Source organism: Trichoderma atroviride, chromosome 2 (genome assembly GCF_020647795.1).
Source record: "Trichoderma atroviride chromosome 2, complete sequence".
NCBI lineage: Eukaryota > Fungi > Ascomycota > Sordariomycetes > Hypocreales > Hypocreaceae > Trichoderma > Trichoderma atroviride.
In genome coordinates, this window is record NC_089401.1 from 5,289,431 (window position 1) to 5,304,327 (window position 14,897).

The 14,897-nt window shown below is 47.9% G+C and overlaps 6 protein-coding genes and 1 non-coding gene across 7 annotated transcripts; 2 read left to right on the forward strand and 5 right to left on the reverse strand.

Annotated features, from left to right (window-relative positions):
• Positions 1 to 543: 543 nt before the first annotated feature.
• Positions 544 to 3,160, reverse strand: TrAtP1_004578 (uncharacterized protein; the record flags this gene model as incomplete). The annotated part of the gene is made up of 3 exons (XM_066112362.1): positions 2,584 to 3,160; positions 800 to 2,522; positions 544 to 720 (listed from the first exon to the last, which is right to left on the reverse strand). The coding sequence occupies exons 1-3, from the start codon at positions 2,928 to 2,930 to the stop codon at positions 544 to 546; spliced, it is 2,247 nt and encodes a 748-aa protein (XP_065968446.1). The 5' UTR covers positions 2,931 to 3,160.
• A 1,048-nt stretch (positions 3,161 to 4,208) lies between these two features.
• Positions 4,209 to 6,721, forward strand: TrAtP1_004579 (uncharacterized protein). Its single transcript, XM_014084062.2, has 5 exons — positions 4,209 to 5,012; positions 5,077 to 5,357; positions 5,429 to 5,675; positions 5,730 to 5,772; positions 5,831 to 6,721. Exons 1-5 carry the CDS (start codon positions 4,542 to 4,544, stop codon positions 6,490 to 6,492), a joined length of 1,704 nt encoding a protein of 567 aa, XP_013939537.1. The 5' UTR covers positions 4,209 to 4,541; the 3' UTR covers positions 6,493 to 6,721.
• A 1,948-nt stretch (positions 6,722 to 8,669) lies between these two features.
• TrAtP1_004580 lies at positions 8,670 to 8,741 on the reverse strand. Its single transcript has one exon. It is a non-coding gene; the product is annotated as a tRNA-Val (tRNA).
• Positions 8,742 to 9,977: 1,236 nt separating this feature from the next.
• Positions 9,978 to 10,844, reverse strand: TrAtP1_004581 (uncharacterized protein; the record flags this gene model as incomplete). The annotated part of the gene is made up of 1 exon (XM_014084063.1): positions 9,978 to 10,844. One exon carries the CDS (start codon positions 10,842 to 10,844, stop codon positions 9,978 to 9,980), a length of 867 nt encoding a protein of 288 aa, XP_013939538.1.
• A 1,377-nt stretch (positions 10,845 to 12,221) lies between these two features.
• On the forward strand, positions 12,222 to 12,395 carry TrAtP1_004582 (uncharacterized protein; the record flags this gene model as incomplete). The annotated part of the gene is made up of 1 exon (XM_066112363.1): positions 12,222 to 12,395. One exon carries the CDS (start codon positions 12,222 to 12,224, stop codon positions 12,393 to 12,395), a length of 174 nt encoding a protein of 57 aa, XP_065968447.1.
• A 260-nt stretch (positions 12,396 to 12,655) lies between these two features.
• On the reverse strand, positions 12,656 to 12,958 carry TrAtP1_004583 (uncharacterized protein; the record flags this gene model as incomplete). The annotated part of the gene is made up of 1 exon (XM_066112364.1): positions 12,656 to 12,958. The coding sequence occupies one exon, from the start codon at positions 12,956 to 12,958 to the stop codon at positions 12,656 to 12,658; it is 303 nt and encodes a 100-aa protein (XP_065968448.1).
• Positions 12,959 to 13,097: 139 nt separating this feature from the next.
• Positions 13,098 to 14,528, reverse strand: TrAtP1_004584 (uncharacterized protein; the record flags this gene model as incomplete). The annotated part of the gene is made up of 3 exons (XM_066112365.1): positions 13,098 to 14,271; positions 14,330 to 14,381; positions 14,435 to 14,528. 3 exons carry the CDS (start codon positions 14,526 to 14,528, stop codon positions 13,098 to 13,100), a joined length of 1,320 nt encoding a protein of 439 aa, XP_065968449.1.
• Positions 14,529 to 14,897: the final 369 nt, after the last annotated feature.

The following is a 14,897-nucleotide window of genomic DNA, read 5'->3' on the forward strand; positions in this document are numbered from 1 at the left end:
TGACACGAGAATATTTCTCATGCATCCCTCCTCCGACCTTTAGAGATTCTCTAGGTAGCTTGCTCAAGGCGACTGGACTAGCAAGAGTGATCAAGGAGGTTTTTGTTTATTTATCTTTAACGAAGAATCCACATGTGGAAAACAACAGCACACTGCACTTTTTCATGACTGGGTCGCATTTAGAGGCGCTTTTTCTGTTGCACAATCACAAGTAGCAACAGTTTTGTCACAGCGGTTTGATTATATAATGTATTTATGGTCATTAAGAAGAAACATTTCTCAGGAAAGTGGCTCGAGTAGCCGGTCTCTTGTATTTTCGCTATAACGCCTGCTCTATATCCGTGCTGCCGTGTAATGAATGAGTCCATATATGCCCTCCCACTATCGCCTATGTTTGGGGTATACCAAAAGCATAGAGAAGGAAAGGGGCGAAATATAAAGGAATAGAAAGAGATTTATCCAAAAATAAAATAAATAAATCAGAGGACATGATACAGATGTAATCAACAATGCCGCCTCTATAAGGATTGTCTTTATTTGTCTTCAAATGCGCCCATAGTCTTCAATGCCCCAGCCAGGCGTCGATAATCTTTCAGTAGGTCTAATACTTCGCTGAGCCTCAATTCCCCCCGGGTTTTGAAGCTCGATAAATCGTTTGTTAGGAGGACTGATTTTAGGAATTTCTTTTGGTGGTAGGACATCCGCAATGTCGGGGAATGCCTTTATTGATTCTAGCAGTTAGCGACGGATCGAAGATAGCATTTAGACAAAAGGGAGCTGAGAGGGAAAATGGACTTACAGTTGCTAAATCTCCCCCATCTGTGGGTTTCAAGGTATCCTTGGCATCTTTGGTTGCGGCATCCTTTGTGTCCTTTGCGTCCTTGTCCTTTGCGGGCGGAGCTGCTGGTGTTGACGTGTTTCGACCGAATCCTCGGACCAAGCTGATGCCAGAAAACCGCGCCATCGGATTGAATGAATTACTCAGATTTCGCATTTGTTCCAACATTGCCGGACTCTGTGGTGCTGGCGCCGTACTTGCTGCTCCAGCCTTTTGGTCGTCTAGGAAGAGGACCTTTTTTGAAGAGCTCGCACTTCGGCCACTTCGGCCACTGCGAACGCTGTCCGTACTATGATCGCGACGGCCGCCGATTATGCTCAATACACGTTCGTCTCGCCTTTTCGGTAGATCCAACTCCAGCCCAGCTATGGCTGCGACGTTCTCTTCGTCTTCAGGAGGTGGAGTGCTGACGAGCTTGCGAGCTTCATCCAGAGTCTTTGGAACGGCGATAGGTTCCTTGGGGTCCTCCTGGCGCTCTTTAAGCTTGCCGAGGAGGAAGCTATAGCTCTCACCGAGGCTGTTTGAGATGGTTTTCAGCCCTTGATCGGCTGTAGTGAAAACGGCATCACTAGCAGCGCCAAAGGCTTGAGCAGGGGTATTGACCAAGTCACTCAATCTTCGATTTTTTATGGTTGAAGCGGCAGGCTTGAGGCTCGCGGGCGATGATTCCGGCTTGGAGGCCGTGGCGTTTTCAGTACTGACTGCAGCTGTGCTTTGCGGTGAGGTTGTCAATCCCTGAGAGTAAGCTGGCGGAAATGTCTCTACTTTGGGCGTTCCAGGCAGACCAGGCGTCTTTGCAGGCCCTGATGGGCGCTCGTCTTCTCTTAGAGTGGCAAGATCAACGGTTTGTAAGAAACTGATGGTAGCTTCAAGATTTGTCAGGCAGTAAGCCTCTTCACCTGTAAGCTTCTGCTCCCATCGAAAGTTTTGGATAAAATTGAGATCGCTTATGGCGTGAAGGTGCTCGGGAGGTAGCGTGATGAAGGTGTAAATGAGCATGGGCATAATTTCGTCCGCTGAAGCAGAAGGGTGAAATTGAGCAAGTGTATCAACGATACTCTTGTGCGCAGCTTTCAAACGATTCAACTTTCCAAGTGGATACCTCGATTCGCCCATTCGAATCAAGTCTTTTCTTGCCGGCTCCAGTTGGTTTCGTATTGTTTCCGTCTTTTCGGCTGTAGATTTTTCAGCTTCTGATTCCCCCTCGCCCAAGTCTATTCCAAGATCAGACGGTCCGATGCCCACAAGGGACAGAGCAGCAGTTTTAGATCTGAGTTTTGCATCCTGAGCTTCATCTTGCGTGCTCCTGTGGCGATAGATTCGGTCATAGATACCCTCGCAAAGCCTCCGCTCTACAGCTTCCTCGAGAAGGCTTCGTTTCGCCTCAAGGGCTTTCCTTGCTTTCTTGCGATTTGCTAGCTCTTCGGGTGTGATCATCTGTTGTTCGACCTCTGCCTTTGATTTGTCTTTGGAGCCTAGCGAGGCAGCTTTTGATCGAAGGCGGCTGGCGACGGAAGGCGGTGACGGCGGTTGTGAATTCTCGCGACTTTGGCGTGAGGCAAGAGCGCTAATGTGTGTGGCAATGTTGGATGATGCCTGAGCGTAGAAATCCTGAAAGAGCTGGGACAGCTTGGCGATACTGGGTGGAGTAGAGTGCACTTTGGCGGAGAGCGATTCCACGAAGCTAGAGAAGCTGGTCAGACCATTGTTTATCTTTGCGTTGTTTGCAGATCCTATCGCCTCACCTATCAGTCAAGGTAATCAGCTCGATTGGAAGATCGTCGAGATCGATCGACGCTCGCGTGATCTCTGGGAATTCTTCATTGTCGGAGTTGTTCTCGGTGGTGTCGAATGTGTCGGGAGTTTCGGTATTAGAGCCGGCATCTTTATTCTTCTCGGAAGGTGACGGCGAGTGGAATGTATGCGCTCTCTTGGGAGTCGGAATACTGTTTTTTGAATTCGAATTGAGTTGATTCGAGTAGGAAGCGACTCTATCTGGGCTTGGTCGAGTAGCGGGAGGAGTATCGGAAGATGGAAGAGAAGCCATGAGCTGCTGTAAGACTGACGGTGAGCTATTATTCCGGATGGGCATGGCTCTGTAGTTTTGAAGGACACAAGAAAATGGACAAGAGAGTTATGATGGGTAGAGCAGCTTATAAGAGAACATGCCACCCATGCTCTCGTAGAAGGTAGAAGACGTGGAGAGAGCTTTGGGCTGAAGCAGCAGCTTAAACTACTAGCAAGGTAGGTCCTTAGGGGTTTGATAGAGTTTCATATGTGTGACACATTTGTACGTACTTGATATGGCTAGCTAGAGCAGCATCCGTAGGTCGCTTGCTTGAAGAAAACAGAGTCGTACAAATGCCCTCGTCGATGGTTGAGCGAGGATGGGAGTTCTAGATCGGCGGAGTATTTTGGGTTGCGGATAGATGCACGATAGCGGGACGGCAGATGCTTGAACCGAGATGCCAAATGGATGCCTTTGCAGCTGATGGGATTGGAAAGCTGCGGTGCCTTTTGCTGGAAACAATACAAGGCAATGTCGAGACAAGATGCAATGGCCAATGCGGATGAAGCGGTACCCGCGATAGGTGGAAGAGCAGAGAAGATGACGAAGCTCGAGACGATTGGCATGAGCTCAGATGCGGCGCCACCAAAAGCTGCCTGCCGCGGGCGGACAAGAGGAGCCCCCACCCTGTTATCGCCCGGTATCGATAAGCCGCAGTCTGATCTGGGTACTACAGCCGTCTTACTGACGCTGAGCCAGGATATGGAGCATATTACAGGTAAGCTTGTAAGCGTCGAGATGCACTTTCAGCTATTAATCTGGACCAATGCTCTATACAAAATGGCAAATACCACCCAACCCTGATCACTCCCATCCAAGTCGACACAAGATCTGCGGGCATGGATGAGGCATGGATGGGGCACTAATGCTAGGCACGCACCACCCTAACATTAGGCGCTGTCGCCACAAGCAGCCTCCGGATGCAGCAAACTGACAGGCGGCCTGGCAAACTGTATTGACGGACCGTAGACGACATGTCTCGGATACCCTCTATCTCTGTAGTCTTTATAGAAAACAATTCAAAGATGGAAAGTAAATTAATATTCCGAATACTAATAAAGAGCGCATTGCATGTATATTACGTGATACAGCATCGAGTCATTCTCCAGCCATGCACTAATAGTACCGTGTGTATCACGGCGTCTCAGCACGGCGTATTCGGAGTACAGTCAAACAGTGCTAAGCTGGCATGATCCGACAAAATGCGGAGGCCCCAGATTTCCCCATCGGGGCTCCAGCTCCAGCAATTACAGGGCCTTTAGTCAGTCTGAATTATAGCCGTGCCGTCCCGCGAGTTGCATCGCAGCGCTGAGAGCCGCGCTCCGGACCGGGGCTCTTGGACCGAGGACAAGCTGCGAGCATGTCTTAAAGACAAAGCTGATTTCTTTTCCACTTCTTTATCCCTTAATCCCTCTCCTTTTCTTTTTTCGTCTTGCATGGCCACTGCCATATTCCTGCGCCGCGGTGAATGAATCCAATCCTGTTTTAAGCCGTGTCTCTGTTCTCGCTCATTCTATTCTCAAATCCTCCACTGCGAGCGTGTCTCTTCCCTTGAACCGGCGATATCCAGAGCCTCATCCTCGCTTCTCAACTCGCACTTCTTATATCTCGTCTTGCATCGCCCAATTGCCCATCATGTCCGGCCCACCGTCTCGCATCCGCTCAATTCTCGGCCATCTCGTTCCCCAGCACTCCACGCCTCCTCACATCCACCAGCTGTCGCCAACCTTCTTCCTGGAGCGCGCCGCATCTATCGAGCCCAATGCCGAGGCTATCTTTCACATCACCTCTAATGGCGCGATACTGCACCGGTCCTATCAGGAATTCGCCGATCGCGCCAGAGGCCTGGCCTACTATTTGAAAAAGCACGGCTTCAAGCGCGTTGGTGTTCTCGCACCCAATACGCCGGCTTTTCTCGAAGCCATCTACGGCATCCCGGCCGCGGGCGGTGTTATTGCGCCTGCAAACTACAGACTCAAGCCAGATGACATTGCTTACATATTCGAGTTTGCCGAAGTTGATAGCATCATTGTCGACCACGAGTTTGTTGGCCTTTTGGACCTGTTCAAGGAGAGGCACCCGAAGATTCCCCTGATAATTGACTCGGTAAAGCTGCCTTTTACACCTGATGTATTTTCGCCGCTCATCGCATTATTGACATGTTCCCTAGGATACCGATGCCACAGAGGGCCAACTATGCGGGCCTTTTGATGAAGCTGTCTTGGAGGGTTTAAACTATGATCGCTCGACTGGAAACACAGGCTGGGCCGGCCTCCATGCGCACGCCACCAACGAGGATGACATGATTGCTATTCCCTTTACTTCGGGCACCACATCTCGTCCCAAGGGTGTTGTTTACACCAACCGCGGATCATATCTTGCCGCCATGGGCAACATCATTGAATCAGGACTTAACAATGGCCGCTGCAAATATCTGTGGACTCTGCCCATGTAAATCCTCCAAATATCTCAAATGTCCACCATTATCAGATCAATTGGCTAACGATGGAATTTCCAAACAGGTTTCACGCCATAGGCTGGACTTTTCCTTGGGCCGTTGTCGCAGTGCGCGGCGTAAATGTCTGCTTGAGAAAGATTGACTACCCATTGATATGGAAGCTTCTAAAGGAGCAGGGCATTACGCATTTCAATGCGGCCCCTACAGTCAACACTCTGTTAGTAGCAGCAAAAGAGGCCGAAAGGCTTCCGCAAGAGGTCCGAGTAACGGTCGCGGCTAGTCCGCCAAGCGGCCACCTCTTTGAGCAAATGGTGCGTATATCTTAAAACTAGGAGCTTACAGAAACCAGCTAACCCTCTGAGTAGACCAACCTCAATCTCATTCCGGTTCATGTCTATGGAATGACTGGTAAGTGTTTGGACTCTTTCATCCCGCTCTTGTACTCGCTTACTTACCTCAATTATAGAGACGTATGGCCCGCTCACCAAATGCTACATCTTGCCAGAGTGGGATAATCTTCCGCCACATGAGAAGTACGCCAAAATGGCCCGCCAAGGCCACGGCTTCATCACCAGTCTTCCCATTCGAATAGTCAAGCCCGATCAACCCAACGGCGCGCTGATAGATGTGGCCAAGGACGGCAAAGAAATTGGCGAGATTGTCTTCTTTGGAAATCTCTGTGCAAAGGAATACTACAAAGACCCCGAGGCCACCCGCAAGTTGTTTGAGGGAGGCGCTCTACGTTCAGGGGACCTGGCTGTATGGCATCCCGATGGCAGCGCTCAGATTCTGGACCGCGCCAAGGACATTATCATCTCTGGTGGCGAAAACATCTCGTCGGTGGCACTGGAGAGTATGCTCGTTGAGCATCCTGACGTTCTCGAAGCCGGCGTCGTATCCGTTCCTGATTCCCACTGGGGTGAGCGACCCAAGGCCTATGTAACAGTCAAGGAGGGGAAGAACTTGGTTGGCGAGGACGTCATCAATTGGGCCAAGCATCAGAGCAACATTAGCAAATTCATGGTGCCAAGAGAGGTGGAGATTGTCAAGGAGCTGCCCAAGACAAGCACAGGCAAGATTAAGAAGAATGATTTGCGGCAATGGGCTAAGACAGGGCGTAAGGAGTAAAGAGAAGGCGTGGGAAAATATATAGGAATGCATGTTCTTTTTCTCCTATTCTAAGCGGCGCTATACGGCGCAAGGCTTCTCAACGGCTTTTACATGTTTTGTTCTATCTTTTAGTCGCACGAATGTCGCTTGACCTGTGGCCGCCGGGCCGCCCTTAGTTTTATTAGTTATACGGTACTATGCAAGCTGAGGATAGAACCCAGGATATAGAAAAAAACATTCGAACGGACAACAGCTGATTAACACCTGTACAGAGCTCTGAATTGGCCTGTTTTTTTTAGGGGAAAATAGGTTGCATTGCCGCCCTGTACTGACATATGCATTTCTCGCTCCTAGATTTCCGCCGGCAGCTTCAGCGATTTTTTCCAACACGATTTTTTCACAAGCTAACGGCGCTCCTAGGCAGGACTTAGAGGAGGCAGGTTTTGGTTATTGCTTACCTTACCTACTGCTGGCGTCAGGCGTCAAAGGCCGTAGTACGACCCCAGAGATCAGATTGTTGCGGGACCAAGCTGTCAGTTGTCAGTTGGCCCCCGCTGACACGAAAAGTCGCGGGGAGACTGAGAACCCAAGGCGAAAGTGACCACAGTCACCCATACATTTTTTCGGGTGGTCAATGGTACTGACCGCATTACTCACTCGTCGAAATAGCACTCGGGTGAGCTACAGGAGAGACTGTAAACTTTTTGCATTATCGGCAATTTTTACCTACTAGTAGCGTTGCTCCCACTTCTGCAAGACTTTCTACACTCACTCTTCTTCTTTTTCTTCTTCTTTCATCCTCACTGTTCACTCGCATAAAGAACTTCTTTCTTTTCCTTGCGAGGATTTTATTTTATCCCTGGGGCTTATGACAATATATTCAACGTCCTTCGCGACTACGACTTCTTAATCAAGCGTCTTTACGGCCCCAACTTCCCGACTGTTTTGTTTCGTTGAAGGTATCTCCCCGTATGGATACATACTCTCATTATCCTCGCAAGTACTAATCTTTATTCTAGGCTTGCTACCGTTGGCACTCCGACGCGAGAATTTCTTGACCAACATGAGTGGTCTACCAGTACACACCATAACATACAAGGGCATGTTGATATCCGAACTCAGGGATGGAACATTGTCGCTTGTCTACCCTGGGGGGCAGGGTGCAATTCATACAATCGGGAATGACAACGGCAATGACCTTGATCAGACTCAACCCAATCAGACTACAACACAAGTACAACGGGATGCCTGGAAGGTCATTAAAGTACTTCCCAGAGCCCGTTATATGTATGATCACTCTCAGTTTCACCCTGACGCCCCCCCGCAGACCGAGGCAAACACACAATCTACATGGAGTTCTGACTGTGTACCCGCGCGGCAATGTGGCCATTGACAATACTTGGAATGATGGGGGAGATGAAGCTCGGCGTGAGGCAGACCCCAACTTTATAATACGCTCCCAACCTAAAATCTCAGGCGCTTATGTTAAGTACTTTATATATATAACTGGCCCAGTTCTTATAGAAGAACTTTAGTTAAACTTTAATATATTAAAGGTGCAGCTTAACACTTTAGCTTTAATTTTTAAGGTAATAATTTTTAAGTTAAGCCGAATATATAAATAGCAGGAAGTTCAACTATCCCATATTTGTTATTTATAATACTAGCTAACCTAAAGGCCATTAAATAATAGGTTGCCGGGGAGAGCATTAGAAGCCTATTTACAATAACATTCAATGGATTATCTCTGTCACTGTCTATCAGCGGCCGTTCAACGCTGAAATCAGCACAAGCGCTTCGTTATGGACAAACTGTAAAGCCTGTGACCAAAAACGAAGCTGTTTCCCTGCAAGCCTTTAATGAGGCTATCGCTAACCCGAACTATTGGTGCTCTACGTAGCTGAGCATGAATATTTCTCTTAACAACGCGTGAATCTGTCGAGAGCCATAAAACATCAACGAAGTGACAGTTTGAGATAGAGGCAGCGCTTGGTGGCGATTAAGCCATTTTCGCAGAATTATTTTTGCGCAGATTGACTAAAAGTAGACCGCAAAATGAAAAAGAATACCTCAATACAACAGGGTATACCGAGTGAAGTTCACAGCCAAGCAGCTAAGGTGGGTAAAAAAAAAAATTTGTAGTCAAGCCGGGACATTCTTTTTTGGATCAGTGTGAGCGGATTCAGGCAAAAATGTAGTCGAACCGGGAATCGAACCCGGATCTCATGCGTGTGAAGCATGTGTACTAACCGCTATACGATTCGACCATTCAGATTCATTTGTTGGTGGGGAATGGGAAAAACACTCCATATGAAGAATGATTTGTTTGTGAGAATTTCGAGTAGTACTGTGTGGAGGTTGTGCCACGCTACTAGTTTTCCGGGTGGCGCTAGCCTAATCCGGCCTTTCTTAATTGGTTACTTATCCCTAATTGAAGCATTCAGATTCACCACCAGTCTGCGAACATCAAATTATTATTTTCAACATGCTTTTGTGCCTAGATTCACTGATGGCATTGCGGTCGGGTTTCACAAGTGTAGGAACATGCACAGACTATTCGATTATAGACTCGCGTCGTATCTTCTGTTCCGGACTCTCTCTCGCTCTCTCTTTGTGAAGGATCAAACTGGGATCACATGAGAAAGGTAAAGAGACCAGGAGAACAATATAGAACATCAAAGGTACTGAGCTCGAATGTGGCTAGGCAATAAAGGTGACTAGAAGTTTAGATGTGATCATAAATTACTAATTGGAGGAGAACTGAGGGGGAGAGGATATAATTAGGCGCAGGTGCAGTAGAGTCACATTGACATAGACTCCTTTTTCACCAAAGCCCCCAATTTAATATTCCTCTTCTTTATTTAGCAAAGGATTATGGCTCTAAGCCTAATAAATTTGAAAGATCAGCTTTAGATATAGTCTTTGTGTCAGGAGTGCAACGTCTGAAAAGTGACCAGATACGCGCAGCGCGCAAATATAAAAAAGTAAATTTCCATTTCTCAAGATAGCCTTTTCTTCCTCCAAATATATGTGCCCTGTGGTGATGATACTCCTTTTATCTTGTGCAGAGGACTGCGCCTAACGCGTGAGAACTTCCTTCCCAGTTCATAATACCCTTAAAAGAATTGGCCCGATGGATGACCATAATGTCCCAAGCAAAGAAAGATATATCCAGCAAAAAATCGCAGCAATCCAAGGCCCTCCCTGACTTATAGCCGAATGAGGAGAAGAACCTGATGACACTCTTTCCCTTTTTTTGCAGCCCTCCCACTTGGTTTTTTTTTTAACGTCTCCTAATACTTGCTTATCTTTACAAATACTTCCTCGTCGTCGGTGCCATCGCCGTCGTCGCGCTTCCTTTTAGAAGCAGATGACCTGGTTGGAGCAATGAGTGGAGCGAGCGCCCCGGAATTGTCACTGTGTCCTGATATGGCACCAGTAACGATTTCTTGAAATGACTCGAAGGCTTCAAGTTCAAGTGGCTCTCGAATCTCAGAGGAAGATTAAAAATCTAGAGAAGAAAGCGATGATAGTGAAGAGAGTGACTCTTGAGCATTGGTGTCAGAAGCTCTAGAGTTATAATCATCAGAGCCAGCATTTTCGAAATTGTCGTCTCTGGAACCATAGTTTTCGCAATCGTCGTTTACGGATTCATCGTTTTCTGAATCAGCGTCTTTTGAACCAGCGTCATTGGATCCAGCACCTTCGGAAGTAGATGCTTCAATGTGTAGGCAAGAATCTTCTGTCATCGGGTCAAGACATTCTCCCAGCATCCCCAGATATACTCTCATCGGTGCCCCCATTTTTCCTAGTCCTAACTCTTCAATGACAGACTGCCATCTCTGTCCAAACTTCTCTAGAGTAGTGGGACCTCCACGCTGAATGGGACGTCCCAAAAAGCTGTCTTTCAGCCTCTCCTGCATACTCTGCAATGCCATACAATCGATAGCGAACTCCATGAATGACTCTTGCATTGCTTCAATTGGGTGTTTGTCTCCTGCATCTATTCCTGATAGGATGCATATGCTATCGAGTATTTCATTGAAATCCATAGCTGATAACTTTTCCAGTGTCAAGCCGTTTCCAAATGAGTCGACATTGCTCCAATGCATCTCTTCTTGTCGCAGGCAATATTCCAGCCACTTTGCCAGCGTGCTTATGGTATGAAAGTCAGAGGGAGTGTTGCTTAACACCATTGACATCTTTTTCCAGTGTTCGCATACCATGGGAGGAGCATCAGCTAGCCTCTTCATGATAGAGAGTGCGATGAGAGATGGCCTATCTAGCTCTCCTTCTGCCTCAAAAGAAGGCCCATTGATGCGTGAAGCTTCTGCCTCAATTCTTTTCAGTCTTCCAATGCCTGAAAACATTTCGGGGGGAGGTTTTCTCAGATTTAACTTTTAGGGCCCCTCTCTCGATCAATCGTTGGGAGGCAGTGGCGCTGGTGGTGTAGGCAGTATACCTGAACATCTTGAGGCATTAACGCAAACCCATTCTAATATGGATCGATCATTTGCGCTGGGGGGGGCCTTGAGAATTCGGGTTGGACCCCATGATAATCCTGGCGGCGAGTCTCTTGGATGTCTTGGTTGGGGAGTATAATGATGGTCGAGTTAAACCGAGCCAAGAGACTGTTCGTTTTCAAGCAAAGATTAGAAACAGTGATCAGAATGTGGGAAAATGAAAAGTATTCTGGGTGTTAGACTCAGCTTGAATGTGATACCTAGTGGGGGATAATATAAAGATTGAAGTCTATGCCAGATAATGACGCATCTCGTTGTGAAGCTTGGGTGCGGCAGAGAAGTCTGCGAAGGCTTTGAGAAAGAATCGCTCACGAGAATGAATTAAGGAAGAAGAAAAGAAGCGTTGAGAAGGAAGTGGGCTTTTTTTTTAAAAAACAAGTTGTTGAAGTGCATTAATACATGCAGTAGTATTGCAGTCTTTTCTATTCTTCATAGAAATGGATGGTACGGACTGGCTCGCGCAACTAAGACCATGAAGTGGTAATTCTTTTGTCTTTTCCGATTTTGATTCACAGACATCTATGGGAAATCATTTACTGGTTCTGTCTCATTTGTATTATATTACTTTTGGTTTTCTCTTAGCTCATGGAAGCCGATGGAACAAACTGTTTGGTGCGACGAAATTGAGAATTAGAAGTGGTATATTTCTTTCGATTCGACTCATACACATCTATGGGACTTCATTTAACCTTTTCTTTTTCTCTTTTTACTTTTCCCTTTTCTGAAATCATGAAAACCGGTGGGGATTCAAGTGGTAGGGAGAATTATGGCGGTAGTGGTTGTATAATACGTGGACAAACGTGGCTTATTAAACAGTATCAAATCAGTCAAGCTGAAGGCGATTTTCCAATGAATCCGCAACAAGAGACAGTGTCTCCCCCACCACATGAACAATCTCAAATACCTGGATCCCTTTGCATGTCTCTGCCCAGAGTCTTAATGCAGCAATAGCCAGACGTCGGATACGGCGAGGGTAATCGTCTTTTGAGCCTAGAGAGCCCTCCAGATGTGTCTCCTCAATTAGCCGTTCGACGATGGAGAGCAGCCGCTTCTCCTCATCTCGAAGACTTCCAAGCCCATGAGAAGATACCAAGTGAAAGAGATTTTCAAGCCAGTGACTGAGCAGGAGCGCACATGCAAAATTGCTAATGGCGTGCTGAACACTCCAATGTCCGGTTCGGCCGCGCGCGACAAACGCTATTCCAACCCTCACTGGTATCCTCAATGCGCAAATGGCGTGAAAAACTGCCTGATCTAAATGAGGGCACCGGAGTGGAATGGGGTTTTGCTGTGGTTCAAATGCCTGGGCAACAATCCTCGGATCGCGTGAACGGAGAGCGCACTGGCTCTGGAGGCCAGCTGCGAGATGAACGTGAGCCAAGCGAAGAATGGCGGTAGAATTGAACGCCAAGGGGCCATGAGGAGAATTTGGATCAAGAGCAGACTCAATAGCTGAATCCCAACATGACTGCCAGGCGCCAAAGGCATTCTCGTAGAGTGAAATAGTGGCTGATGACAGGCTCGATGATGAAGTTAATACCGCAGACGCTCCTTGGTGTTCGAAATACACCTGCATTAGCAGGCTTTGAACAAGCATATAGTTTCCGAACTCTGTGGCTGAGTCCTCTTTGGCAAGCGGCTTCCCAGATAGCAACTGTTTAAGAGAGAGTTGGAAGTCTGGTTGACGGGAGTTGTTTTTTTTGCCGCAAGCTAAGCCACGCGCTGGAATTGGGGGCTTTGAACTCTGCCTCCGAGGATGGAAGGGGAATGTTGACCTCTGAGCTAGTGATTTGGGGCGGCACGTTGAAGCAGATGGTGAGGATGTTGATGACAAAGTAAGCAGAGAATAAAGTACGTCGCCTCTCTTCTTCACGAGCCCAAGATCTCCAGTCTTCCGCTGCAATTTCTGTAACAGGATATTTGAGCGCTTCGCGAGTCAGCTCGGTAAGTTGACTGCTCATGGCGAGTGCGTCTTGTGCAAGCGGCCCATCAAGCCAAGACATGGTAAGCACAAGCACTAACAGGGACTGCAGTAATTCAATATCTACGAGACCGGACGTTGCGGGTTGGGGCGTCTCCCAAGACTGCGCGCGGGTTGCATCAGGGGAACCAGGGGGGAAGCCCGGCGTAGCGTGGGAAAGTCCGAAGCAAGTGCAAAGTAGAGGCTCGGCGACGTTTCTCGAGTTCATGAGTAATAACAGACTTTGCGATAAAGTACATGGCATAGCCGTGCGTGTGCTCAAACCCGTAGAATGACCCGGTAGCGGCAAGAGTCAACACCAGCATTGGCGCCTTGAACTCCAAGCAAGTTGTTGGCATATGGATGAATGGCAGATGAGGATGAAAGCTCCGCATCCAACTCGCAACATTTCTCGATAATGTTTGCCGGCTGGGAAGTGTGAACGGTTCCGGTAACACGCCGATGTGCTTTTCAACTTCAGCAGTAAGCTTTTTGTACGCTGCCGCTGACACCGTCCATGGGTTCGTTGCAGCGATGTCGTCAATGTCATCGAGTGACCGGCCGATTGTATCTTGTGCCTGGTTTGCCTGACTTGACATCAACTGAGACGTAGGAGTCTTGATTTGTGATGGCGTCGTTTCCAGAGTCGACATCTCAAAAGTACTGGAACCTAGAGCTGTGGGAAGAGGTTTAAAACCACCAATGTAACTGTCGGATGTATCCTCAATCATTGGCTGTTGGTAGTCCATCGGTGGAAATACATCCATGAGATACCCGCTTATCATGTCCGGTTCATTGGCAAGGAAGTCAATATCGAAAAGCTGGAGCGGTACAAAGTCAGAACCAGCCTCAATGGTTCTATCCATATTGACGTCGCTACGAGCCGCAGCACCGCTATCACGGGGAAGGTAGCTTGAATGTTCATCCTGGCTGGGAAGATTCAGGTCGCGTATTGAGAATTTCCCCATGAGCTGCTTCTGAGAATACTCAGCGGATGCACTGTCGCTCATCGCGCTGGTTGATTCTGCAATGGCATTCCGCGTCGCAGGTGTCTGGATGATGAATTCGGGATTAACGCGCTCAAATACAAACGGTGCTCCAGCATCAGGATCAGGGTTATAGGGAATGGGAGATATTCGCCCATGGCTGTCGTTGGAAAGTGAGGGAGAGATTACCGCGGGCTCTGTTGGACATGTCTCATGTATGATTTTAGGCGGTGGATCGGCTTCTTGACCTCTGCTAACTGCGTTTTGAGGTAAGTTTGCGGCCGGACCTGAACATTGAGACACTCGGCGATGGCGATTTAGGAGATCTCTGATGGTAAATAGTCAGACCTCAATTGTTCGTTCCAAAAAGGAAGACGATGGCTTACAGTCTTGTAAACGTGCGGCCACAAGCACAACCAAACGGCCTCTCCCGAGTGTCTAGACAGGACTCAGCATCGAACCCAACGTGGCTGCGTGCTTCTGATACCTACGCGTGCGAATATGTCGCTCTAGGTGCTCCTGTCGCTTGAATTCCTTGTTACAGTATTTGCACAGAGCCACACGGAACCGAGGGCGGCCTTTCATGATGCAACATGGGTGGGGCCGGCTAGATGAACTGTCGGAGTGGATTCGATCAGATATAACCACAGCTATACGGGCTGGATATGACGGTGTAGAATGAGAGTCATGAGAGCGGCATTACACAGTTTATTCGTAATGAATCATTCAAGTACATGTAAGTAGCAGACTCAGCGCTCTGCTAAAGATAAAGCACTGAGATTAGAGAATAGATAGACCGGGCCGGTCGAAGCACGTGACGGGTGTTATCTGTTCCTCAGCCGGTTGGAGCGAACCATCCACTAGCCGGTGCTGCATGTTACAAGTACATCTATCAAAGATGGCTGTGAATTCGGTGACATATCACAAGGAATTTCCCGGGTTGTCCTTTCTAAG